Raw genomic sequence first — 26,456 nt, 5'->3', positions numbered from 1 at the left:
AGGTTTGTACTTTGAGAATCTTAAAGACGAGGTCTGCAGAGTAACTAGAGTGAGAGCAAAATGACACAGCCCTTTGAGATACTCTGCAGACAATTGAATCTCAAATGTTTAATCTGAAGAAGATGCTGTATGATGTTAGATGCAACACTTAGTTTTTCTGACAAATCCTGATGCCAGAATAAAAAGCATTCTTGGACTGGGGATGTCCAAAGTTCAATATGGTTGTTAGAATAGATTAGAGTATGATGTACAGCGAGGTGTGCTTGATTATGAATGTCCGTGCCACTTTTTATGGCACATTTAGCATGTTCTTATGGCTCATTAATGTGCCAGACGGCTCAGTGAACATCACAGCAGCATGTGGTTTAATTATCAGAAGAACCACAATAATCTGTCAAGATGACTGATTTGGACATGTGCTCCTCTTGCTGGATATGTTCGGTATTTGCGAGCTATAAAATTTACAATCGGTGTTTAGGTCTAATCTTCTTTGCGTTGGATTCATACCTTATGTCATTATCTCCTGTGGTCTGCGCTTGATTTATGGGCGTTTCGTCCTCCTCTAAGGATAAGTGCACTGTTGCGAGTCCTACCTTGCAAACTGTCTCCCACTGACTTATCTGGTGTTGCCTGGCAACCACTCAACATTTTTGTTAAGGATATCCTCATACCAATGAAAAAAAGAAAAAATAGCCATGGTGAAGGCTAAGTTCCACATTCTCCTTGTGTGGGTGTTTAAGTACTAAATACAATATGTTTCTTACCACTCACAATGCGAAGCATCACAGGCTGATTTTTGAACCAACATCTCTGCCCCAGCTATTCCAGGCAGAACTTTTTTTTTATCTGTGGCTGCTGGGACAAACAGAAGTCCACATACAGTTTAGTTAATTACAGATATGCTCTGTAGGGGATCGATAAACTTTAACACTTTGGGAGTTGAGTGAGTATATGTGAGTGAGAATAATGTTTTTAATTTGAATTAATTGGATGCTGTGAAACTGTGGTCTTCTGCTGTCTTGGTTTGGAAACCACAAATCAGAAGTTACGTTTATCTTTATAGCCAACCTGAGCTCATAAAATAATGTGGAATAGCTACACTGAACCATAGTGCAAAATATTAGTTGTTGGTTTGGCCAAAAATTCTTATAAGGAGGAAGGATTGATGGTAGAAGGTGCTAATCCAAGAAAAGGCACTGCAAATCCGAGACCCATTCTGCACAATGTTTTCCACAGTCCTTTCACTTTTCTACTTCCTCCTCACTTGTAAATGGTTATGATCAGAAGTTAAAAACATAATTAGTTACGCTTCACACTGGCAGCACGGTGTGTGTGTTGCATGTGGGGAACATAATGATATTCATTTCTTGAACCGAACTGCAGCTGTATGCTATCTAGAGTTTCAGCATGGTGCCAGTTTTTCACTTAAGAGGTTAGATAAAACATTTGTTGGTCATCATATTAACCCCATATCAGCAACAATACATCTCTCACTTGAGTTTCAGCGTGTTTGCAATATGTCAGGCATTTAAAATGCATCTTACCTGTTATGGTGATTATTTCATGATGGTGAATTATTTTCTTTTAAAACTAGAAATTGCATGTGACTGGTCTCAAGTTTCAACAGGATTACAACTTTAATGTCAATAACAAGTTCATGTCAAGCATTGATTACACAAACCGTTAATTTAAGGCTATTATCAAAGGCATAACTGTGTAAAAAGATCGCACAGATTGCATATGCCACACTGCTGGTGTGAAGTTGGCCTTATTGTCAGAATTAAGATGAATTGTTCGACTTAGATGTTACAAAAAACATGGTTAGAGTTACCAAAACATACATAACTACGGTGTACCCATTTAGCTATTCATGGGTTGTGTTTCATGTCATGCCACGAGTTCTAGCCCACAGAAAACAAAAGCCTGGGAATATATTTGCAACCCCCAATATAAAAATCATGGACTATGACACTGCTAGATTGTGAAAAAGTTGACAAATGTACCTACTGGAGCACATGCTTTCTGGTGAAATGGGCTGTTCATGAAGACATGGTAGCTGTGTGACTAAATAACTCACTTATATTTCTTTTCTTTGTTGCCCACCCCTGTCATTCCTTGATAACCTATTTTTTGAGGCCAACAATATTGTACTGACTGTTAATCATAGAATCAGTGTGATTATCATCAATATCATCATTAATCAGAAACATTAACAACTGATTGTTATTATTGATGCTGATTATTCGAAAATGCATTGATTGGCATGTTATTAACGTAAGCATACAGTAGTTGGTAAGTATTGTTTGAATCACTCTTTTTTTTTGAGTGGGAGATATCACAGCACAAGTATGTCATACAACAATATTGTTTTTGACAAAAATATCATTTTTCAGAAGTAACAAATAATTCACTACTTATGACCATTTTAGAATAGATCAGGACATAACATTTTATATTGTTAAGCTGGATTATTGTTTGTTTGAATGGGATCACTACCAGGAGCCCAATGACTCAATTATTCTTAGATATTATTTGAAGGAATCATAGTCAGAACACCTATTATCTCTGTACCTACCATATGGCTGCAATATTGATAACTTAATTATTTATCATGAAGGAAATTTGTAAGAAGTCACCATCAGAGCCAAATGACATGGTAATAGATTCAGAACAGCATCTGATCTGCCTGTAATGGTAATTATCTCCACATCCTGCTTTTACTTTCATTAGCAGCCTGTCTCAACAGTGTGCTTACTGTGAAACAGCCAAATGAGAACAAATTAATAAGACTCTGGACCTGTCCCAACTTTCTTTGGCAAAAATAAAATCCAGCTTTCTTTGGAAAAGAGCAAATGACTTTGGAAAAACAAAACCATGCAACCGCTGTGGGACAAAATATTGAAAGATAAGATATGAGAATCCTTTAATAGGAAGTTTTTTGTTCGATATCATACCGTTTGGAGATCCATTATGGCGTATCGTTATCTGAAACAAACTGAATAGTGAGAGATATGAGCACTGCACCCCATTCATTAAAAGAGCAATACAAGACCTGTAAAAAAATTTAAGCAATAATATAATCATGGAGGATCAATGTTCTTTTGGATTTGAATCAAGTGAACAGATTCCCTGAAGAGAACTGTTAATTATTTATTAATTAATTATGAAACAGTGAACATGGAATAAATGTAAAAAAACAGAGCTTTTGTTCAGTTTTGGCTGTCTTTTTACTGCTGTAACTTTGGTTTACTGTGAGAATTATTTGTTTATTGCTTTTGGCAGATTTCCAGAGTTTTTCATTACAAAAGAGTCTGTAAGATAGAAAATCCACTCATCCATGCAGCGGACATGTGTAAAAGAAAGAGTTAAGGGACAAGTGGAGAGGACAGGAAAGATATCACTTAGTGGTGCTGTCAGTTAAATTGTGCATGTGCAATCTGAATGCAGAAAAGGAGGTCTAACCAATTAAATGTGGTCTGTTGTGCCTCATTATATATGCACACAGTGTCCTTAAGAAACTGATAAACCACTTTGCTTGCAGTTAAATCAGTGTGAAACACACACGACCCTTCAAAAAAATGTTTTCCCCTTTATTAGCCTGATACACATATAATCAATAATGCATAAGGCTTCAGAGTGTTTGTTTATTTTTGTAATTAAGTTACTTTTAACTTCACACTATGTTGTCTATTGATAATTAAACAGTACGTGAAATTAGGTCAGCATAAGAGATGAGGTAACATCAGGGGATTTAAAACCATTTTTAGTAATACTGTAACGAGCAAATACCATGTCACCTGAGGAAACATTTAAAGCAGCATTATTTTTTCATATTGGAAGCAAGGTGTAACTCACAAACAGAAGAATGAGCGCTGGGACCTGGCAGTGTTAAATCTATTATACCGTAGAGGTCATAGTTTTTAAAGCATATTGTAACACAGCTGAAGGCTTAAAACTTCATGCATATGTACAGACTACATTCATGTATTTTTATTGGTGCAAAGTTTGCCTTGTTTCAGACCTTAGAATCTGCCCACTAATATCAGGCCAGTACAAAATGATTTCACAGAATCACTGTATTATCATAAATATGCATGACTTTTTATTATTATTATATTGTCATTTTTTATACTTCAGTCACTTTTTCATGTTTACATTTTCTTCCATTTAAGCATTTAAACCATACCATTAGGTTTAACAATTAAAAACGAATTGGTGAGGATTATTTCAAGGCTTGTTGCCTTAAAATAGATCTTCTCACAGTGTCAATCACATGTTAGAAATCTTATTTTTCTGGCCTAATAGCCAGATGATTCTTGCTTCAGTGCACATGTCATGTTCATCAGCATTAAAATGTGGATTTTCTTTGGACTTTTTCAAGTTTTTTACTGTGAAACTGAGTTTTATAATTTTCCGTTGACTTAAGATGCTGTTATGTAAGAAATAAATACTGAGAGATGTACAGAGATGTGCTATTTGGCTTTGCTTGGTTTGGAAAATGTAAAATAACATACATTATAATTCTGGCTGGAAGTCACTTGATGTTAGCTCAATGTAGTATTCTGTGTTTTATACGTGATAGTAACTGAGACCAATGTGTATTAAACTGTGTAATCCATTTTCTAACCCCAACTATTAACTTTTACACATCTAAACTTAACCACGTACATACATTCTTGATAAATTGCAGAAGTACAGCGTGGTAGAAATGTAAAACTGTGGAGAAGCTTCTGCAGGAGAGGATCTGAACAGATGATCTCTTGCTTGAAGGTCAGGGGCTTAACCACTAACTGTTAATTCCGTCATTCTGTCATCATCATTACATCACAAGCTTCAACGTCGTGATATCGCACCAGGAATGGAAATGTCATCAGTAGAGTTAACTGAGGAAGGGAAAATTTAACTATTTTCAGGTACTGAGCCCCTAATATGAAATTGCTTATGATCTGTCATGAGATTACTCAAATGATTTCATAAATAGTTTAGGACCGCCCACTGAAAATGTTAATCTCTCTCCATTTATCAGACAGCAAGTGAATGAGTCACCTTCATGTGTGTATGAGGATCGTGGTCATTTATTTTTTAATTAAAAAAAGACGGCAAGCTTGTTAGGTTCGGTCTCGCAGCGTTTACAGTGCATATCACTTTCAACATACCACAAGTCTGAAATGTATGAAATCATCTTAAGGGACAGAAGCACTCCAGATTTTATTTGACATATCATCTGCTTTTCAGAAGACTTGGATAGGTTGCGTAATCAAATGAACATACATCTGCGCTGTCCAAGCTTTCCTGCATTCTTGGCTTATATGAACTCTTATGAGCTACCAGTATTTGATGAGCTGTTCTTGCAGTTAAGAAATAAACTGGGGTACTTTCTGTCATTAACATAAGAGACAAATGTCTTGATGACAAAATATTCCCATTTCAACAAACTGATTAAGCCAATTAAGTTATGTAACCCGTGTTTCAGGGGGACTTAAATTAAACTTTCTGAGACACTCATATTCTTCTCTACATCATCGTCACAACACTGTTTAGGAGAAGAAGAAGTCTGTGAAAGGGGACAAGAATCTGATTCAGAATCCATTTATAATCGGGCTGCTTATGTGAAATACAAAATGCCTGTTGCCACACCCTGTTTGTTCTGAGATTTGTGCGCTTTGCTCCATGTGCCCTGATTAATGACGGTGATGCACATTTTTGCATATATTTACATAATTTTGTTGGAAGAAACCTCCTGCAACATCATCTTGGATAGTTGTAAGGAGTTCATATTATCACTTTCCAAGTGTAATCTGACACTGAGTATATCAAATGTCTAAAGAAATACTTGCTAATTTATGCAGAAACTAATAACCAGATCTGCATAAATGCTTCTAATTTAAAATGTCACAGTGATCAAGTGCCATCTGTTTGTCAGTACCACAGTGAGTAATATCAGGAAATACATATGAGTACGAATAGATTCATCTATAAAACTCAAAGCGCATGACAGACACATTAGTCTGCAATTAAAACATTGTCCCTATAGGCTGTGCTCTCTAAGGATCTGCTCTTGTTGACTTCACTGCTGTGTTGTGATAAAACTGACATCCAAAGGATTTCCCAATATCTCAGCATCACACAGTTGCAGTTTATTGTCATCACCTGTAATGCAGCCTGAGGAGAGCTTTTCAACACCCTCTACACACACCAACATAGGGATTTTTTTCCCAGTCTCTTTACACAGACACTTTTAATCACACACCGCTAGGAGCTGTTTTGCGACAAACAGACAATGTTAAAGAAATGAAATGCATTAAAAAATTAAATCAACGCTGAGTCCTAATAGTGCTTTTAACAGATGATATTCCTTTCCTTTTGATCAGCTGCTTGAGTTTGAGTGTATTCCAATTAAAGTGGTTATGGAAAACACATGCATAATTTGAATCTGTGAAAAAACACCAGGGAAGTCTCATTGTGTCTACACTTGGGTTTTCATAAAACTATGACACAGCTGAGCGGAAAGGATGTATTCCCTTTTGATTAATTAGACGTAAGTGAACCTTTTCTGCAAAGGAGGGTACGACTTCCTTCCTCCACAACACAGTAAAGTCCCTGAATAAATGTGAAAAACTAGCATCATGCTGGAAGTGAAAGGAAAATCCATTACAATTTTGCAGCCATCAGCATTCTTGAGCTTGCATAGTTTACAAGACTTTTCCAATATTTATAAAACAAGTATCATGTTGTTCTGTCTAACCAGTGGCTTATATGCACAAGTTCTACATGAACAAGCAGCACAAGGGGTTTTCCATGTATTATAGGCAAATTAATCTCTTTGTAACTCATAATTGAAAGTTAACGTGTGAATCCTTAATCTTTACAGCAGTGACAGTGTAAGATTCAGGATTCTATTTGTACTTATTTCATTTTTTTTCTATTATACAATACTATCCAGCACCATCCAACCACCCCCTAATATTACTCCTTACGCAGACTTTGTGTCTTCATGAAAAACAGACATCTGCTCTGATGTGGAAATTCTCATATGAGTCAGATTTTTCTCCTGCAGATTGTAGGGGCGATACTTCACAGGAAACAGTTAAGAGTCATCCTGAACCGTTTGGACAAATTAACTATAATATCGTTTCATTTGGAGATCTTCTAGGATTTAGGTGAAACCATTCTTTAGGCTCCTTGTTAAAAACAACACCTTGTGTTGTTAATACCACTGTATTAATCAGCTGTGTTACGGCATAAAAAATACTTTATGCTTTTGGCATAATATTTTCTCTCCTTGTCCCTCCTAATATTTATGTATGCCATATAAGAAGAGGCTGTAAAGTATTTGATCAAGTGCCCTTTTAAACGTTTGATTTACTAAAAAATTATTTTGACCTGTGGTCTGTCATTTGTGCTTATTTCATTATCTGATGTAAATGTCATTTGGAGTTGCAACTATAGTCATGGATGAGTTGCTTTGTTAATTATTTCCTGAAGTCTTTTAACAGGCAGAATGATTTATTGGTGAGTTAAGGTTGTTAGAAAATAAAATGCTTATGATTAACCTCTGTCAGTGGTGACATGATGAGATAATTTGTTTAATTCAACCAGATATTGAATGATTGACTGACTTATTGCTTCAGCGACATTGCCTGTGAATAGAGAACTTGAAAGGTAATTCAAGAAAAACTAAAAATGTGCAAAGATGTGTTCTTTATGGTCACAGTAAGACTCTTAATCTTTTACAGTATATCCTGGCTGTACGACAAATGTTACAAGATATGTGTTTAACGCAATGCATTTAATGAGATATCCCTCAGAGTTATCAGCAGCTCGCTCCTTCAAGCGAATGGACAATGAGGAGCACACTGGCAGGCATGCAGGTGTTGCTGTGGTTAAAGGATAACAACCCAGAGGGGATTCCAGATTTACTTTACTTTAACTGTACTTTGATATCAGTCTCAACAATAAAAAAGAAAAAATGAATATGTGAACAGGAGAGGTGGCTACTGGCATCTGCGGTTTGACATTACAGTCACCACAGTCCTTTTTTCACCCTCACTACAGCTCATTCATTACCAATGAGGTCTGAATTGGCAGTGAAATTTCTAGAAACACTGAGTGTTGCACTTGACAAGATATTTTGAACAAACTTGTACCTTTTGGTAGAGAACTGTTAAGTGTCTTCTCTAGGCTTGGACTCAAGTGACAACTGATCTATCATTGACATACTGAATTGTATAGCTAGGGTTTTCTTGTCATAAAACTGTTTATTACGCTCTAATATTGAACAAGGATGTTTAGAAGCTTAAAGTTAGTAAGTTGAAGCTCCAATTAACATGAGTATAGAGACAGTTGAGCATCTACAGTCAGTCAAGTATGAATCGACAAAGAAATCAAAGGTTTGCCCCCTCTCAAGAGAAAAATCAGTCGAGATGTTATGTCTGAATATTTTTTTATGAAAAGTGGCACAACATCAGAAGGGAAACGCTAATTCAGTTTCTTCTTTTTAGGCATGGCCTTTGTTTTCATCAAGATGTATTAGGTGTTTCCAAGTGTTTCCTAGTTGACACAGCCAATCATTAAGTCCTATTCCCTTATAGAAAACTATGGCGATATCACAAGTATGCTCATTTTAAGGCAAAAGTCGTAATGAAATGTTTTCTCCTATTGATAAATATGTCGAATGCAAAAAATGAATAAATGAATTTTAAAAATCTGGCTCTTGGTCATACTATTTGGCTTCATTTTCATTACTGCAGTGAACTCAAATAAAGGAATTAACAAATCAATTGAGTGGTATCTGAATAATTTAACAGACTGAATGAATTCATGAACCACAACATGGAACAGTACATTACACTGTTTCTAGATAGTTTGCATCAGGAGTCCTGCTCCTGTTATTTCTTACCCGATAATCAGTTACAGTGTTGCATCTGTAATTAGTGTACTTATTTTTATTGCTGGCACTGATGCACTTCAGTTTTTCTTTTAGGTGATTTATTGTGGAGATTTTACTTTATCTTTTGCTGCCACTTTTTTTTGTTGAAGATAGGAAATTTGGGAAAACATGGGAACCATGCCAATCAATGGACTGAGCATATTACCGTAGTATGCTTTTCGGTAAATTTTAGGTAAACAGCCTAGCATTGCTTTAACTAATAAAACAGTGCTGAAGTAACATAAGTTGAGCATACTGTATCTGGTTAGAGAAATGTTGGGCAAAGTGGATGGATTCTGATTAACTTTATGCTCATCAGACTGCTTGTATGAAATCCTAATTCAAATTGATGGTGAATTATCTGAGACAAAGTGTACTTTTTTAACTGGTTTGGATAAACATTTTTTTTATAGAAATAATCTTTAGATCTGGTCATATGAAAGAGCAAAAACAGAGTTTGTACAATTCAAATGAGCTTGAAAATCAATATTTAATATGAGCACCTTTATTCTTCAACACAGCCTGAACCCTCTTAGACAAGCTTTCTGTCATTTCCATAAGTGGTCTTCAGGAATAGTTCTTCTTGAAGGACATCCCAAAGCTCTTCTTTGGATGTTGACTGCCTTTTGTGCTGTTCTCTGTCATGATGATCCCACACTGCTTCAATAATGTTGAGGTCCAGGCTCTGGGGAGGATTTCTCACTCCATAAAACCTGTCACCACTTATTTTCAGTCCACTTCTTGTGTCATTTGGCATACCTCAGCCTTTTCTCCCTGTTTACCTTCCTTAAGAATGGCTTCTTGACAACCATTCTTCTATAGAGACCATTTCTGATGAGGCTTCAGTGCACACTAGATGGATCAGCTAAAGATGCATCTCTCAGGACATCATCAGTTACTGTTCATCTGCAGTAGATTTTCATCAGGCTTGCCAGGACACACTGTACACTATACAGACATATGTCTAGCTCTTTCGGAATCAAATGATTCATAGGTTAGTGTAAGTGGTTTAAATAACAAAAAATATATTCCAAATGGTTGAAGGTGGAAGGACTGGACAAACACCAGTTTATTTATAAACTACATTACATTTCTCAAACTGCCCATTGCTGCAGTATCTGTCTTCTCTGATTACTTTGTCCAAGATATCTGCTCATTTGTTGTTTGGGGATGTGACAAACAAACTCCTAGGGGGGATTTCGCATTTCCTGGAAACATCAGCAGCTCCATGTGGAAAAGCCTTGACTTCCGATAAATAATTTCAGGAACCACAGTCCTCTGTGGTGGAGAATAACTTCTTTTGTTAGGGCTTTGTAACATCACCATGCTTTTTGCATGGACTAAAATACATGTAAACTGCTGAAGAGAATGAGAAAAATGTCTAGAAAAAAAGCTTCTTTAAGATGAAAAAAACATATAAATATCAATACTTTAGATTTAAATCTGAGATTTAGTTTTTTCACTAATGAGAAAAAGAGAAAAGATTTAGCCCAGTGACACAAGTCAAACGTTTCACCAGACTCAAACTTTTGACCTGATGAAAAGTCTAGTTAGAAATACTGTTGGTTAATAAATAATGTGCACATTACTATCTCTTCATTATTCATTATCAGCACTGACCCATTTACTGAGTCAGTGGTGATAGATGAAAATTTGCCCCTCAACAGTCATTCTTAGTTGATGGGCGTTCCTAAACAAACTATTGAATGGAATTGAAACAAACGCGGTGACATTCCTCTCACAGGCTACTGAGCTTAATTTATCATATTAACATATTAACCCTTGTCTACATTTTAGTTAATTAAATTTCTCTTCTCCATTCTGTTTCATGGCTGGGCTCAGAGAAAAGTGGTTGCTACAGCAACAAACCTTTATCCAACCATCACTGAAGTGTTAGATAAATGGCGTGACCTGTACATCTAAAAAACACTGCTATGACCTGTTAATATCTATTCTGAATCATTTACTCTAATAGGAACAAAATAAGTAATATCCCACTGACCATGTGAATGTGTTGTTTACACTTGCTGTAGCTGTAACTGAATCACTTAATGTTTTAGGATGCACACTACTTAAACAGATTTATTTGGTTTTGGTAATAATGTAGCTGTGGATGCTACTCCTACTTTACCGTGGTTTGGTAAATAAGCCCACCTTTACGATCAATTATTTCCGTGCCCTTCTTTTTGATTATTTTCTCAACCAAGCCTTGGTTGGTTGGATAACTCTGCTGCTTGGTTCCCAGCTTCCTAGCTTTAGTCCTCTCTCATGGTAGTTTCTCTCTGCATCTGCTTCAGCAATGTGTTGCATCCTTTAATTTGTCATCAGCAAAGCCATCCGGGGTGGGCCTGTCCTTCACATTTCATTTACTTTGCATTTGGTTGGCCATCATGAAAGCTCAAATTCACACCCTGGCAGCTTGACAACCTGGTGCAGGTATTGAGGAGGATTTGTCCCCCACTCCACCCTTCATCACTTCTCTGTCTCTCCGTGCTGCAGTAGGCACAAGACAGATGGAGCAGAACATGACAAAACAGTCTAATTAAGAGAGTGGTGTACTTCTGAATCCCGCACGTGGAAACTCTCTCCAGAACCGTGACAGAACATGTTGGCAGCGAGGAAAGAAGAAAAATATTTGTCAATTTGCATCCTCCACCTTTTTTTTTTTTTTCAAAAGGTTTGCCTTTCGCTACAACCTAGAAGCCCTGCAAAAGAGCTTGTAATAAATAGGCCATATAAGTATATGCCTTCTGTGGTACTTCAGTTGCAGTCAGTGCAGAACAACAACATGAAAATCCAAATGAGTTACAAGGCTGAATACATTTAGAAGCAGGAGACCACTCCGCAGCAAAACGTAGAAAAGTACACAGAAAAGACATGTCTTTCCCTGATATGGGGTGCAGCTCCCGGGTTTAGTTATGGGATTAAATATGATCTCATTTTGAATATATATTAGTGCATTTGAGCTGGACTTTGCTCCAAAGATATCTGTGGCATAATGTATTTCTTTATAAGGAAGGCATTACTATAGTTGACCTGAAAAAAACAGTAATACAGTGGTATTAATCATCTTACAGGTTTAATGACACATACTACATATTGAAAGGGAACTTGTGTTAAGTTTCTGAATATCATGACAGTTTGTGAGCTCTTTCTGTACTGGTTTAGTTCCGTAGATACTAATGAAATGAGTGCAAGTGCTTTGTTTTATTATCTTTTTAATCATATTAAACACTGGACCATCTTTATGAAAGGACAGGATAGAATTCTGTCCCAGAATTCCTTGCTGCCTCAACATTTAAAGCAACACTTAACTATTTTCGTTCAGTTGTGCTAACTGTGATTCACATAAACAAATATAAGGGCAGAATCATATATGTGAGCAATGTGCAATGTGTGACAAGATGATTTACTTTTGTGGCTTTTTTTCTTTCCTTTGTTGAATTACTTACCTCAATAATGAAATCCATCCATCCATCAATTTTCTTAACTGCTTAATCCACATGGGGTCGCAGTTCAATAACGGCTCAATAATGAAATTATATTTTATATTCAGCCTCTATGAATCTACATGATAAGAATGCATTAGATTAAGTATATAGATGATAGGAATAGAGGATGATCGTCTTTTCTTTACTCCACTCCCCAAGTAATTCTTCTATCTCCTTTACTTAAGCTTAAGATATCTTTTAATTATGTCAAAGAAAAGTGATTTGGAAAAGACGATTGGAAGTGATTTATTTGACTATTCAATCACACTCAATATACTGTTGTGAAACATTTAAGCTAAAGTGTTCCAGATGTCTCAAGATTCAGCCTCATACAAGCTGCATTAGAGTAAAACTTGCTATGGTTACATACCGTGGGAGTGGTTTCCATGGAGACATGTCAACATTTTCTTCAAGACCTGAATGAGGAGAGGCATGATGCAAAATTAAAGCCTCCTACACCAGTTTTTTCTCCCCTTATTATATAATCAGTAATGCTATATTTCAGTATTCTGCTTGGAACAATTGATTAGTAGGTGATTAAAAAGGAAAGACTTGATTTTTGGTCATCTCATGTGACTGCCTTAATGTGTAGATTTATGGTGGAACTCAAGCAGAAATATTGCCACTGCATCAAAGCAAAGATAATTATGTCTTTGGTATTTAAACAAATTAATGATTTACTGCTCTTTGTATGCTTCAGTCTTATCTATATACATATTGTGCATCTTCCTTTTACTCATATCTATGCACGTATTTAGTCCTACAGATATATCCTAATAGTTTCATCTCCATGTAAGACATGATCTTTAGTGTGGGAGGCTTCACAGGCTGCAGCACAGTGAGCACTGATTTATTCCAAGCTCCCTATTTGGGGTTTTCTTCCGTGGAAGGGCATAAAGAAGAGACAGAGAGGCTAAGGATGTGTCCAGGGTGTGTGGCATCACTATATCAGCCATGTCTGCTTGCTGAGGAGAGCGCAGTAGCTGTGGGAGGGAGTGGGTGGATATCAAAAGGTGATATACAGACTTTGCTGCAAAGCTACATCCAGTGGAATATGATTTCTGTCTTAGATGCAGGGTCCAACGTTTTTTCCACTTATGTAATGCTCTCTGCTGCTTCTACTTGTATGTACAAGAACATAATACCGTTAGAGAAGATCTTTTTTGCTGTCTTTACAACACTGATCGAATACAAATGCCAGGTAAGATGGCTCAGTTAAATTTGTCTTTACTTGAGAAAAAAATCTATTCCCACTAAAATACTGTTATTTGATTAATTTGTTTGGAAACAACCCGTTCTCACTCCCCTCTCATCACATACCAATGTTTGGCCAGGAGCCCTTTGCATTGGATTTAAACAGAGACAGGACCCCCAAAGCAAAAGTAAAAAACAGCAGTGTCAAAGTTGGACTCAATAGGACTCATCACCCGAATGTCTATCCTCTTCCTCCCATTTGACCTCTTTATGTAATCTGTATAGTTTGATAATAAGCCAGCACTTTAGAATGGCATTTGTTTGTGTTACCATTTAATATAGGTGCAGATGATATGTCACCTAACGTTGCAGAAGGATAATTAGACGGCACTTAGACGGCAAAGTGGACCCGTACATTGAAAATGATACAAAGGGCTCTTGACCAAGCATCAGGACATGACAAGTTGAGAATGAGAATATGTTGTTGTTCAAAATACTGAATTGTGTAGTTATGGCCAGATTACACACGTGAAGAAACCCTTCACACAGGAAGGGGGGGGGTGTTACTGATGAGATTACAGAAACAGTTGAAAAAAAAGAACGAGAGCCTGAGGGTGTACAGAAAAAGTTGTAAAATAAACTTCCACCAATCAATGTGAGGAGTGTGTGGTCAGGGATGACAAAGATCCTAGGATTTAAGGAGAAGGGGATCAGACTGATGCAAGTCTGGACAGAGTCAATGACCTGAACATGGTTTTCAGTAGGTTCAGTTCAGAACAAAGTTCAATGTTTTCCTATCCTGCCACCAGTTATGCAGACTTCATAGCCTCCCTAGACCCACAGTTTCCCTGTCACACACCTACAGTATCACCCTGCACCTCAGTTATGAATCTAAACAAAGCCTCATCATCATCTCCCCTCATATCAGGACACACTAAGACCTCCCCTGCCTTGTCTTCTAGCCTGTCTGTCTCCAGCAGTTATTCTTATTCCTTTCTTGCATGAGATTGTTTTTACAATATATATATATATATAAAATCTTCAGTTAAATTGAATGCATGAATGGATTGAATTTGTTTTCAGGTGGAGGGTGTTATTTCCACCAAACTTCTGAGATCATTGTGTAATTTGAGGGTAAGGATTATAAAAGAGGCAATGCAATTAACTGATTGATAAACAATTCAATATAGTTATCATTACAAGACACAAAATTACCTGTTCATGCCACATATGAAAAAAATCGTAAAAAACTGATTATATTGTTAGATATTAAAGATACATTATTTTCGGCATGGAATGTAGGGAATGAATTCCGTAGTCTGGGTTAAATCACGGTGCCCATCTATCTATTATATGAAGTCTGTGAGTGGGTACTCACAGTCTTCATACCCCTTATGCTCTGTGCAGACACCTCACTTCATCAATATGACTGATGCTCAATGTTATCGATGTTATTAGCAATCGATGTTATTAGCAATTTCAGGCAGTTCACCTCCCCTACTAGTTTTTGATGTTGCTCTTGACAGTCATTCAGCCTTTCGTAAATCTTTTTGGCTTTATTAACCAACATGATGATCTATGATAATCATGTCAAGTCCCCTGGGAATGTCAAACTTCTCCACTGACGTAGATTGGAGTTTTTTTGTTGACAGTTGGTGGTACTGTCTCAACAGTGTACGTCATAATCTACAGTTTGACTGCCTGTTGCTCATCTCTTCCCCATGGCATTAGCTAGCTGTGCATTGGTGTGGAGGAGAGAGGCTAATTTATTCTAAGTAATCAACCATCTTGGGAACAACGGTGGCCAGGCGCTGACTGCAGCAAAGAGGCAGAGGTTTAACTTAGCAGCCAGCAGCACAATGCTTTCCCATAGAGTAGTGGAAACAGAGAGGCTTTCCCCTCTCCTTTTTTTTCTCTCACACACTGGCCTTAATCTCCCTCTCCTCCGTGTCTTTCATCTTTATCAGGGGAAAAAAAAACATATTACAGGCTGCATCAGGTGCAGACAAGAGTACCTTGAGGAAATACCCTGTTGATCCTGTAGCACAATAGCTGTTGCGTAAGCAAAAGATCTCATACATTTTTCATTGACTTGCAAGAGTTTATTTGCATTTTATTTTGCATATTGTCCCACTAAAGAAATATCCCAATCAACTATGGCTTCTCAAAGCATTTTAATCACTTTTGTCAGCTATACAAAATTATTTTCACCTGGCTACAGCAAATTTCATTAAACATCTGAATGAACATTAACTGCACGTCATCTTTTCAGCTGTAAAAGAACAAATCATCTGTTTGTCCTCGCACACACAAGTTCTGCCCTTTGACCTTCTGTACTGTCTTTTTCTTCCAGGGTTTGAACTAATGTTTCAACAGAGTAACAAATAAAAGCATCTCAGGAAAAACTTCAAAAAGTTAAAAACTACAAAGTTATGGTGTTGAGCTGATTTGTAAAATTATTTTGCTGATCGTGAAAGACAAAAATGATGCAAAGCAAGATAGGAGTGCAGACCAGTCCGGTCTGGCGAAGTGTAAGGAATTGGGCTGGTAGGGCTTAATCACTCCATTAGCGACCCGAATCCGATGCTATTGCAGAATTGAAATTGTGTGGGACATGACTTTTTTTTTTTTTTAAAAAAGCACTTGAAACATGCTTCACCTCTGGCAGATGAGCTGAAGATTAAAGGTGAAACAAAGTTGCATCAGCTCATAGCAGGGAGAGTGGGTGGTATTGTCCAAGATAGAGCTAAATAAGACATCCTCCCTCTTGCCTGCAGGCTCTCCAGACTCAGCCCTATGACACAGCTAGCTTTTAATTTTAATTTCTTTTAAACGGTTTGTTGAGCCTACTGACATCCCTTTCCTTGATGTCACCTCCTTCGCACACAGAAAGTATTCCAGTGGTCACTGTGTATTAGGGCAAGTTGCTCAGCAGAGTCTGATACAGATGTTTGATGGCACAAACCACCTAAGGCAGCGTGTGTTTGTGTTGTTCCACTAAAACAAATGTTAAATGACATGAACTCCATAACTCAACGGTCATCCTCATATCCTCATAACATGTTTGATGGCAGATGTCACTTGTCTCCTGCTGTGAATTCTCCCACAGGCTTCTTCAGTTTAACAAACATTTAATATTAAAAGGAAGACCCAAAGCAGCTCACAGTGGCTTTGCATGGATATTGAGTTAATACACTAAATTTGATGGGGCATGTTTTTGTTAAATATGTCTTATTTGTCTAATTTTTTTGTCATTTGTGTTGACTCTGTGATCGACTGGAAACCCATCTAGGGTGTTCCCTGCCTTTTGCCCAATAGCAGCTGGGATAGCACAATTGTTGGTTAATAAGATAAGGTTATAGTCTACCAGTGCATGTTTAGTTCAGTGAAAACATTTTATTCCATTTTTACTTGTATTTCTACAATTCATGTCTCCATTTAGCTTCCTTACGATTATATCAAATAGACTTTTCTTGAAATTGATTCCTTGATAGCTTTAGAGACTAATCTGGGTTGAAAGATTAGTCTCTAAATAGCAGATTATGAAGTATTTAGACCACCTCAATTTATGCAATCAGAATTGTGGGGGATAGTAGAGAGGAAACGCAAATTAGGCTGACAATTTTGTATGTTTTGAATGTGTATTTATACTGTACTTTATAACATTCATGTTTCCATGTAGTGAAACATTATTTCTGACTTTGTCTGATACTGACTTGCATTAACAGGTGGTTGACAATCACACACAGTATCTGCATAGTGCAATGCCTGTAAATCAAACCATTTCCTGCGGTTTGGGCTTTAAATGGACTCCTTAAGGGGCACTTTACATACTGGCAACAATGCACTTTTTTTCGTGAATTTATGGTGATTGAATATCTTATTGTGATTTTAAAAGGACATGTAGTCGGAATTAATTTTTAATCTAGAGACATTTTTACACAAGCATTGAAGTCCTGAAATGTTTTGGAAATGTGAAAACTTCAAATATCCACAAGGTTCACACTTAACTTCTTGCAGAGATTTTCTACCCAATCCCATGGTGCAAGCTCTGAAACATCAGCAGTCTGTAAGACTGCCTTCAGACAGCAGGGTGCAGACTGCACAGTCACTCTGTATGCAAGCGTCAATAGTGGGGTAACATGTTCCTTTTGGATGATGACAAAGCAGATGCACCGCTGCTTTCTGGATCATCTCTATGGGTTTCAGTGTGCAATCTGGGAGCTGCTAAAAGAGCATTGGATTAGTAGAGGCAGGAGATAACCATGGCATTTTACCAAGAGCTGGGTACCCATGACATTTAGTTGAAGCATTAAAAGAACAGACTGCTTGGAAGTCAAATTTAAATTATAAACCAGCAAACACTTGTGATACTGAAATATTTCCATTATGAGACAAAACACAGGTCAAAGACTACTGAGATATTAAGGGGATCCTCTATTGGAAAACCAGGATGTAATGAATTGTCAGTATTACATAGCTTGGATGTGGTTTGGTGTTGGATGTTCAGTTGCTGTGGTGGACCACATTATACTGTGCATTACAGACCATGTCGTGCATGCACACAGTGTGCATTCATTACTATTGTTAGCTTTAATTTGACACGTTTTGTTGCCTCAGCAACCAGCCAGTGTCATCACTGCAGTGAATTTGTGAGATAGTGAGGAAGGACTTAAATGTAGGATAACACAGACTGGAAATGAGCATAAGAACAAAATGATTATAATCACACAAGAGTGGTTATAACAATATTTTTGTGAGACATTTACTGCTCTCTGTATCAGTGCACAGAGTGTTTTAGTAGCCAACAATATAAAGTCGTAATTTATGTGCAGACTACCAATCGCAACACACTGTGAACTGCACACCAAACATACTATAGTAGTCCATAAAGCAAATATAAAGCCATGAACTCAAGAACGAGGAATCTGTACCACATTACTGTCTTCTTTACCCTAGCTGAGAATGTGATCTACCCCACACAACCTTGAAAATCCTGTTACAGTTCCCAGGTTTTAGCAGTGGTTGTCATGGCAACTGTGCATTTTATTTCTGGCTCCTTTGAAATGGTGTGAGATCCCAAATGTTATGTAAGACGATGTGCACTGTTCCAGACTGGGGTTTCCTGCTGCAGAGAACTTAATTACAGGGGAATGACACACACTCAAGGTACTCCAACACTGTCTCCTTATTTAACTAAGAGCTTTTATCACATAATGGTAAGATGTATGCTGTAATTGCCATGCAGATAACTGAGCACAGGTACCTTTACTAATACTTGTCTTTTGGACAAATTATGTTGAGAAAGTCTGTCTGTTTTTAGATATTCTCTTGTATCTTGACAGTCATATGAACAGAAAGCAAGATCGAGAGGGACACAAGAATACTGGTAGTGTTAACAATCTACGATACACTTGATGGAAAGTAATGGATTACTCTTAATGGGGTTAGAGCACAAACTGGCAGCTGAGATTCAAAGAGGTAGCTAACCACTTGTTTGAAGAAATGATTATTCAAGTCGAGTATGTCATAGCCTTTTTTTTTTTAAGGTGTACATCTTTCAAGAATTCAGTAAAGTCAAGACAGCAATGCACTCTGCTTAATGTTATATGTGTATCTCCCTAGATAAATCTCGAAATGGAAAATGCAGCCAGACAATGTGCATTTACCAGAGGACTGCCTGTTATTAGGAGTTACAGAGCCTGAATAATTGTATAGTACTTTCCACAGACTCACTGAAGTCCCCCTTTGACTCACAGCAGCTCTTAGATACTAACAATAAAACCCCTGTAGTCCATTTAAACACCGTATCCACAAAGCTTTGCTACTTGGAAGTGGAGGTATGCTTACTTTCTTAAAGTTTTAACATATTTTTTATCTAAATGTTAAATATTCAGTAATATACCGTGAGCTCAATATGCATGCATCGTTTCTGCACTGCACAAGTATAAAAATTATAGAGAAAAACTCACGGGAGCCTGAAAATTTTTCATCATGAACCATCTTCCAGAAACTGGGTGAACAAAAGGATTTAGGAGGTTATGCTGAACTTTTTAACTCCACAAGAGGCTAAGAAGTATTTTTTTTTTTATCTAAGAGTCTCTTTGAAGTAAAGACAAATTTATTGTGATCTTTGCTCAAACACAAGCACATATCTCCCAAAATAATTAAGTGTATAGTTAACAATGATTGGTTCTCCACCACAGAGCTCAAGAAGTCACATTTTCATCATAGATTGCAGAGGATTTACTTGAATTTGTTGAGAAAAGCAACTAAATTGCCTACGGAAATGGGTTTAGAAACCTGATCTTCTACAGAGAAGTATTTTGTATGATTAATTGAAGGGAAGAAAGTGCATTTTGCTTTAAAAGACTAAACTAAAACCTGTGTCTGGTTTAATATAGCTGATCTGGCACAGAGTTTGCGAGGACAACTCCCATATTCTTGCTTTGCTTTAACTTCATCTATCTTAACATATTTTTTCAAATGCTGTATCCAACAGTTGCTAGTAATTAACTTTTCATTCTCAACCACTTTAAGTCATGTTTACTTCGATGGCACATTTATTCTGCTTGGTCATGTATCTCTTTGTTTTGAACTATTTAAACTGCAGTGCATGATCAATATGCTTATAATATTACCTTTTGTCCTTATGTCAAACAGGTTATCTAAAGTGCAGACTTTCTGTATTTATTCAAGAAAAGCATTTTCTTCATTGAACCAGACAGAATATTTTATATCTTGTATCTGGGCTAATCTGGACTTCTGCTAACTTCTAGCTTTATGGAAAATAACTTCAGTTGTGCAGACTGCAGATTGCTAATGTCATCTCAACCTGAAGATAATCATAAATGTCGTCAAGCTTCAGAATGAGTGATGTCTTGTTTTTTTATGTTTCTTTTCCAGATGAGATCTTGACTTGTCACTAAATTCAGTTTTCTGTCTTTTTGTATAGTTTCAGAAAATATAGTTTTTGCCTCCATAATATATATAGGAAACATTCTACTTCAAATTAACTCACTTTCTGGCATCATAAAGGGTTCATTTCAGTAAACGTCTTATACTTTAATTTAGTTTATAAATGTGTAAATATTTCAGTCTAACAAATATTGATACTTACATAAACATTTACATTAAATGTCAGCTTCTCCAAAGTAAAGAGATTTGTTGTTGATTGGATTTGAAAAGTCTCACAATATTGATAATCTGTCGTTACATGTAAGAGCTCTGGTAGTCATTTCAGTTACGGGGATTTAACTAGATGGAGAAACTCATTAAAACTGGTCATGGCAATTCTCTCTCCGTCTCACTGGATCTCATGTCTGTACGTCTTTTTTATCCTCTTCTCTTCACAGACCAGAAGTTTCCATCTTGGTCCCCGCCGTCCCCGCCTCGGAAGTTCAATGAAGGCAGACGCCTCCCTCCTGCTAGGAACATGAAGGGCTTATCGGGCAGCCGCTCCCAGCACCAGATTCCTTTACCCCATGGTTTGGACTATGACCCCCATGTCCATGACCTCCACACTCACCATGGCTCCGACTCCCGCCACTCATCATACCTGCTTAGCCCTACAGAGAGCTGCCCCATGGACTTCCACCACCGCTACTCACCCCGCAGCTCCATCCACTCTGATTGCATGATGATGTCCCCCATCACAATAGCCCCACCTCCTGTATCTGATCATATCTCCAGCAGCACTTTTCCCAGAATGCACTACAGCTCTCAGTATTATGACTCAGCCACACGGGAAGACTGTGCTGCCATCACAGCTTCTGCCACCTCCCCAGCTGTTGCAGCTGCTGCAGCTGCGGCAGCAGCCTCCTCCCACCATGCCGGCACCAAGAGCAACCGCCTTCCAGCTAATCTATTAGACCAGTTTGAAAAACAACTGCCACTACATCGCGACGGCTTCCACACACTACAGTACCAGCGAACCTCCACAACCACCGAGCAGCGCAGTGAGAGCCCAGGTCGCATCAGACACCTTGTTCATTCTGTTCAGAAGCTCTTCACCAAGTCCCACTCACTGGAAGGTTCATCCAAGATGAATGGTACTAAAGGTGATATTATGGGAGGTGGAGGAGGAGCAGGGGGTTATTACCATCATGGCCACCACTCCACCAAACATGGTAGCAAGAGAAGCAAGAGTAAAGAACGTAAGCACCGCTCTGGTGGCTGGTGGAGCTCAGATGACAACTTGGATAGTGATAGCACCTACCGCACACCTAGTGTCATGTCCCGGCACCACGGGGAACATGTCAGTCACTGCTATCCAGATTCCATGCACAGCCACCACTTTGGAGACCTGTCACTTAAGACCTCTAAAAGTAACAATGATGTCAAGTGTTCAGCCTGTGAAAGCATGGCCATGGCACCTGAAGGCAAATTTATGAAGAGGAGCTCCTGGTCAACACTAACAGTCAGCCAGGCCAAGGAGGCTTATAGAAAATCATCGCTTAATTTAGAGAAACCCATGATGCACACGGACCTCAAACCTTCATTGCGAACATGTCACTACCTTCAGGTGAGTAGTACCTACTAATATATGTCCTTTTATATCTTTTTATGTGGATTGTAGTTGCAGAATTCAATCTACAATATTTGGCATGTATATATATATATATATATATATATGTATATATATATACATAAGTGTACAGTATATGTCACATTAGGTTCAATCGGAATGTTTTCCATCTAACCCATTTCTTTTTCAATCCTTTTTCTCTCATTGGAAGATGACTATGGTAGAACACAATCACAAAAGCTATTCATTCAGGTGCTCCAGGTATACAAAAGAGCTCAGAGAGTTTATTCCACCTAAGTTAATACTTCATGGCTTTGACAAAAGTTATACAGATCAAGACATGTGATGAAGTTTCATTCAATTTTACTTAGTATATTTTTGCATAATCTTCCCAATTAATAGACAGTCAACAACAATTAGAGCTTAGATGGAAAACTTGGATCAAGTTCCTCATTGAAATAAAAAGTTAAATTTGATTTATGTATGATTCTGTTCTGCAGCCTTGCTGCACCTGTAAGCTTGAAATGCCTGAGGCAGGGAGAGTAGCACCAGGATCACACAACAAAGCAGCATCTATGTTAGCGAACATGACAGATTAAGTTAGACAGTTTGAATTGGAGTGGAGGTGGGTTGCCAAGTGTCTTGCAGAGGAGGTAGCAATGGCAAGCAGGCTAAAACAGCTTAAATAGCACATTTTATAAGGGATTTGCCAATTGAATATGTTGCAGAGAAGTAGTTTATCATTCAGCTAATGTTAAGCCTGCCTGAACTAATGTCATACAGTATTTATTTGAAAGCTGTTCAAATAGAAAGACAGTGACATCGAGCTCCTGTGTCCAAATCAAAATGTGTGTCCTTCTTCCAAACTGTGTTTTGTGGTTCTTGTTATTGCTGTATATCCAAAAAGCTAATAAATGTATTTTAAGGCAATTTTTACTGGCAGATCGTAAGAACAGTGCATACAGAAAACATGAGGGTCACTTATTTAAATATATAACTAAATAATTGAGATCAATTCCCACTAATCCCCATAAAGGCCCTACTGTGTAAGAAGAAGTGATTGACAAATTGATTAGAAACCCTGACAGGGAGTTGTGTGTATTCCACTAACCTTGCTGTTACTCTTCGGAGGGCAATAACAGTGTCCAGAAGTCTAAGAAGTCAATATATTTAACCAAGATTCCCTTTGGTGGGGTCACCTCAGGGAGCTATTGACTGTAGAGAGATAGAGTTTAACTGAGTGAATCAATGTTATGGTGGAAAGCACTGTGAATTGGCACTGAGCTAAACTAAATATAAGAGAGCACAATGGTTTAGTGTCTAAATGAAAAACATATACTGTTCAGCAGGTCCTCTTGCAGAAGGTTGTTTGCTAGAACAGTAATAGAAATAACTTTGTGGGCCTTTGTTTGCTATTCCACACAACCAAAGACTGAATTAATGCAGATTAGCTTCCCATACAGGTTTCCAATAGAAGCCATGTGTTTAGGTTTTCAGCAATCTTTGATTCACTTTCTTTTACCTTTACAAGATCAAATGTACAGTTTTTTCAGACTTAACTCAGGTAACAACTTGGAGTTGTTGGTAACAACTTGGAGTTGTTACCTGAGGAGCAACTAGGAGCAACTATTACAGGCAGTGAGTGAGACAAAAGACAAAAACAAGGAGCAAGCTGAAGTTATACACTTACTTGGAAAACCCAAAAGTACCAAAGAAAGGAAGCAAAAATAAAGCAATGAGAGAGGGAGAAAAAAAGTTTAAAAATGAAACAGGAAGTAAATGAAATTTTTAAAAAACATATAGAAAACATTTCAAAATATTTCAAAAGAAAACCAAACATAAACGGTGACACTTGTTTGTGAACATTATCCTGAACATTTCAGTACGAAAAATACATTTCAGGCCTTAAAATCTAAAGTCCTCAGATCATACTGAGCAGACTAAACCTGATAAAACTAACATCCTACTTAAGTAGAGAGTTGAACTGGTTCTGTTATCAAAAGGCTACAGATCGCTTGGTTCTGTGGTTTCCAAACAGAACTGGTATGCAAATATGAACAAGTTTAATTTAATTTGATGTGATGGTGAGAGAAGATATACAGGTCATGGCAACAAATGTTTTAAGCTAATTAGAGTTGATAATAGAAGTTATTAGGCTTTAATGACATATTGGTGGACAAGCTGTATACACTTTCTCAAAGAAGTTGGCCCAGGCTTCGATCTCTGTCTATTAAGAAATGGTCGGCTGTTAAAACTATGGATAAGAGCTGGAGGGACTGGTCATTATTAAAGCCTTGACTCCCCAGAAGATGATGTATGTCTCCCTTCTCCTAACACTGCATTCTTCACAGTGTGCTCCAGTTCTTTTTCATGTTTTAGCCACTTGCACTGGCACCCAATTAAGAATAATTGAAAACCGAGTTAAATGTATGCATTGTGTGACATTTGCTGACTGTTGTGGATTTTAGAAATTACTGTGAGTTGGAATGGTGATGGAAAGTTCGCTTGAATTCTTGATCCAGCTCTGTCCATATTTGGAAAGGCAGAAGATGTCGAATCATTGCCAAATCAATTCACTTAGACTCTGTGCAAAGATACACACAGCTGCACTAAATGTTGTTTATTTGGAAGGAGGAGATGGTCAGTAGAAAAGCATACCTTTGGCATGCTTTATGTGTCAGCAAGCACAGAGCCTTCAGGTGCTATGAGCACATTTTGCACCAGGTATGTCCACAAAGACAGCCTTATTCAGAGCAAAAAGTGACTGGAAGATCTGTACAGAAGTAGTTCTAGCAATGTGTGTGCACAACAGATTTGAACTATTTAATGTCTGGGTCCTTTTGGTGAATGTTAGCTAGTGATGACGACGGGTCAACAAGGTCAGTTTTAATGTTTTGTTGGAATGAAAATAACCATTTACATTTTCGACATTAAATAATTGAATGAAACTGTGTCTGTTTTGTCTCAAGGTCTACAGTATGAAAGCTTTCTAAGAGCTGGGTATAAAAAAAAAATTGTACATAAAATGATAATCTGGCAACAATAAACAATATTGAGTGTGTGGTAAAGAAAGTCAACAAAGTTAATACATTGTTCTTTAGATTATAAACTAAAAATTCTATAACCGAGAGACTTTATTTGCCATTTGTACAACTACAGACAGTACTGGTACATAGGGTAAAGGTATGCATTTGGAACAAAAGGCATTCAACATTCAGCTGACTAACTCAAACATTCTTAATCCTAAGTGCTTGAATCGAAAGCAACTGGTCTTCTTTTTTTGACATTACATCTCTACACTCCTGTGCGCAGCATGTCCCTTGACATGTATGTGGACTGCTGAAACTTTACCTGAGTTGCTGGCTCTTCTGCTTGTGATCAAACCGTCTCACATGTTGGTCAGGCAGGTAAAAATGACCCACAGAATCGGCTGGCTGGTCAGTATTTGGATACAAAATCTGCACAGTTTGGTGGACCATGGTCCTTGGGCACTCTACATGCACAGGAGGTAAAGTTATTGCTTGAAATTTGCCAGATGCTTCAACACTTGATGATATGGTGGCTTTCAGTTTGTTTGTATTGGGCTTCTTCTGGTTGACCAACTGTACTTCATCAGAGACCAAAACCACAGACAAACAGTTTAGCTGGTGGCCAATTATAACCATATACATAGCAGTGAATGGACTGCTTTACATCTCTATATATCTTATAAGTGCTAACTGAGAATCAACACCATTATAAATGTACATACAGAAATAAATGGTAGCTGGCATCCAATAGAAGGTGTTATGGAATCTGTCTCTAAATTGTTTTTATCCATGGGTATTTGTGTACAAGGTTCTCTCTGTGTAGCATTAACTAATGGTGGTGTGAATAAGCTCCTCATTCTAGCAGCCTCAGAGACACAGATGAGCAGCTTTCTTCAGGTATGGCATCAAATGAACACAGACCTGACGTAGTGCTAATGAGCTTGTGTACAGCCTCCATGTGTTATGGCTACCTTGTTACCCACAGCCCCAGACCAGCAGTGGTTGCACATTAAGATGAAAAATACATTTTTACTCTGTTGCTGTCTTCAAGGATGACTAATTTAGTTGCAGCAGATCAGCATCCTAAAGATTTACTGACGCTAAAAGTAGTATCTTTCTCTTAGCAGGTGACAGTGAATGACAATGAACTTTTAATCATAGCATTAGTAAACTCAGTGATCAATGATTGAAATGTGTTGTGCAGGGCTAAAACAGTGAATCATACTGTCCCAAACAAGCTAATTTATTTTGTATTCAGAAGAGAGCTGTAGTAGCATATGGGCTAC

At 37.6% G+C, this 26,456-nt stretch overlaps 1 protein-coding gene across 1 annotated transcript in view; it reads left to right on the top strand.

Annotated features, from left to right (window-relative positions):
* LOC140267239 (disks large-associated protein 2-like) overlaps positions 1-26,456 on the top strand; it is a 92,406-nt gene that overhangs the window by 20,205 nt on the left and 45,745 nt on the right. The window contains exon 2 of the mRNA XM_072362456.1: positions 20,970-22,138. Coding sequence (XP_072218557.1) covers positions 21,050-22,138 — 1,089 coding nt within the window. The 5' untranslated portion in view covers positions 20,970-21,049. The remainder of the gene's footprint in view (positions 1-20,969; positions 22,139-26,456) is intronic.

The sequence above is a fragment of the Leuresthes tenuis genome, unplaced genomic scaffold (assembly GCF_036924035.1).
Source record: "Leuresthes tenuis unplaced genomic scaffold, fLeuTen1.0.hap1 SCAF_13, whole genome shotgun sequence".
Taxonomy (NCBI): domain Eukaryota; kingdom Metazoa; phylum Chordata; class Actinopteri; order Atheriniformes; family Atherinopsidae; genus Leuresthes; species Leuresthes tenuis.
This window is presented reverse-complemented; position numbering and strand designations above follow the sequence as displayed.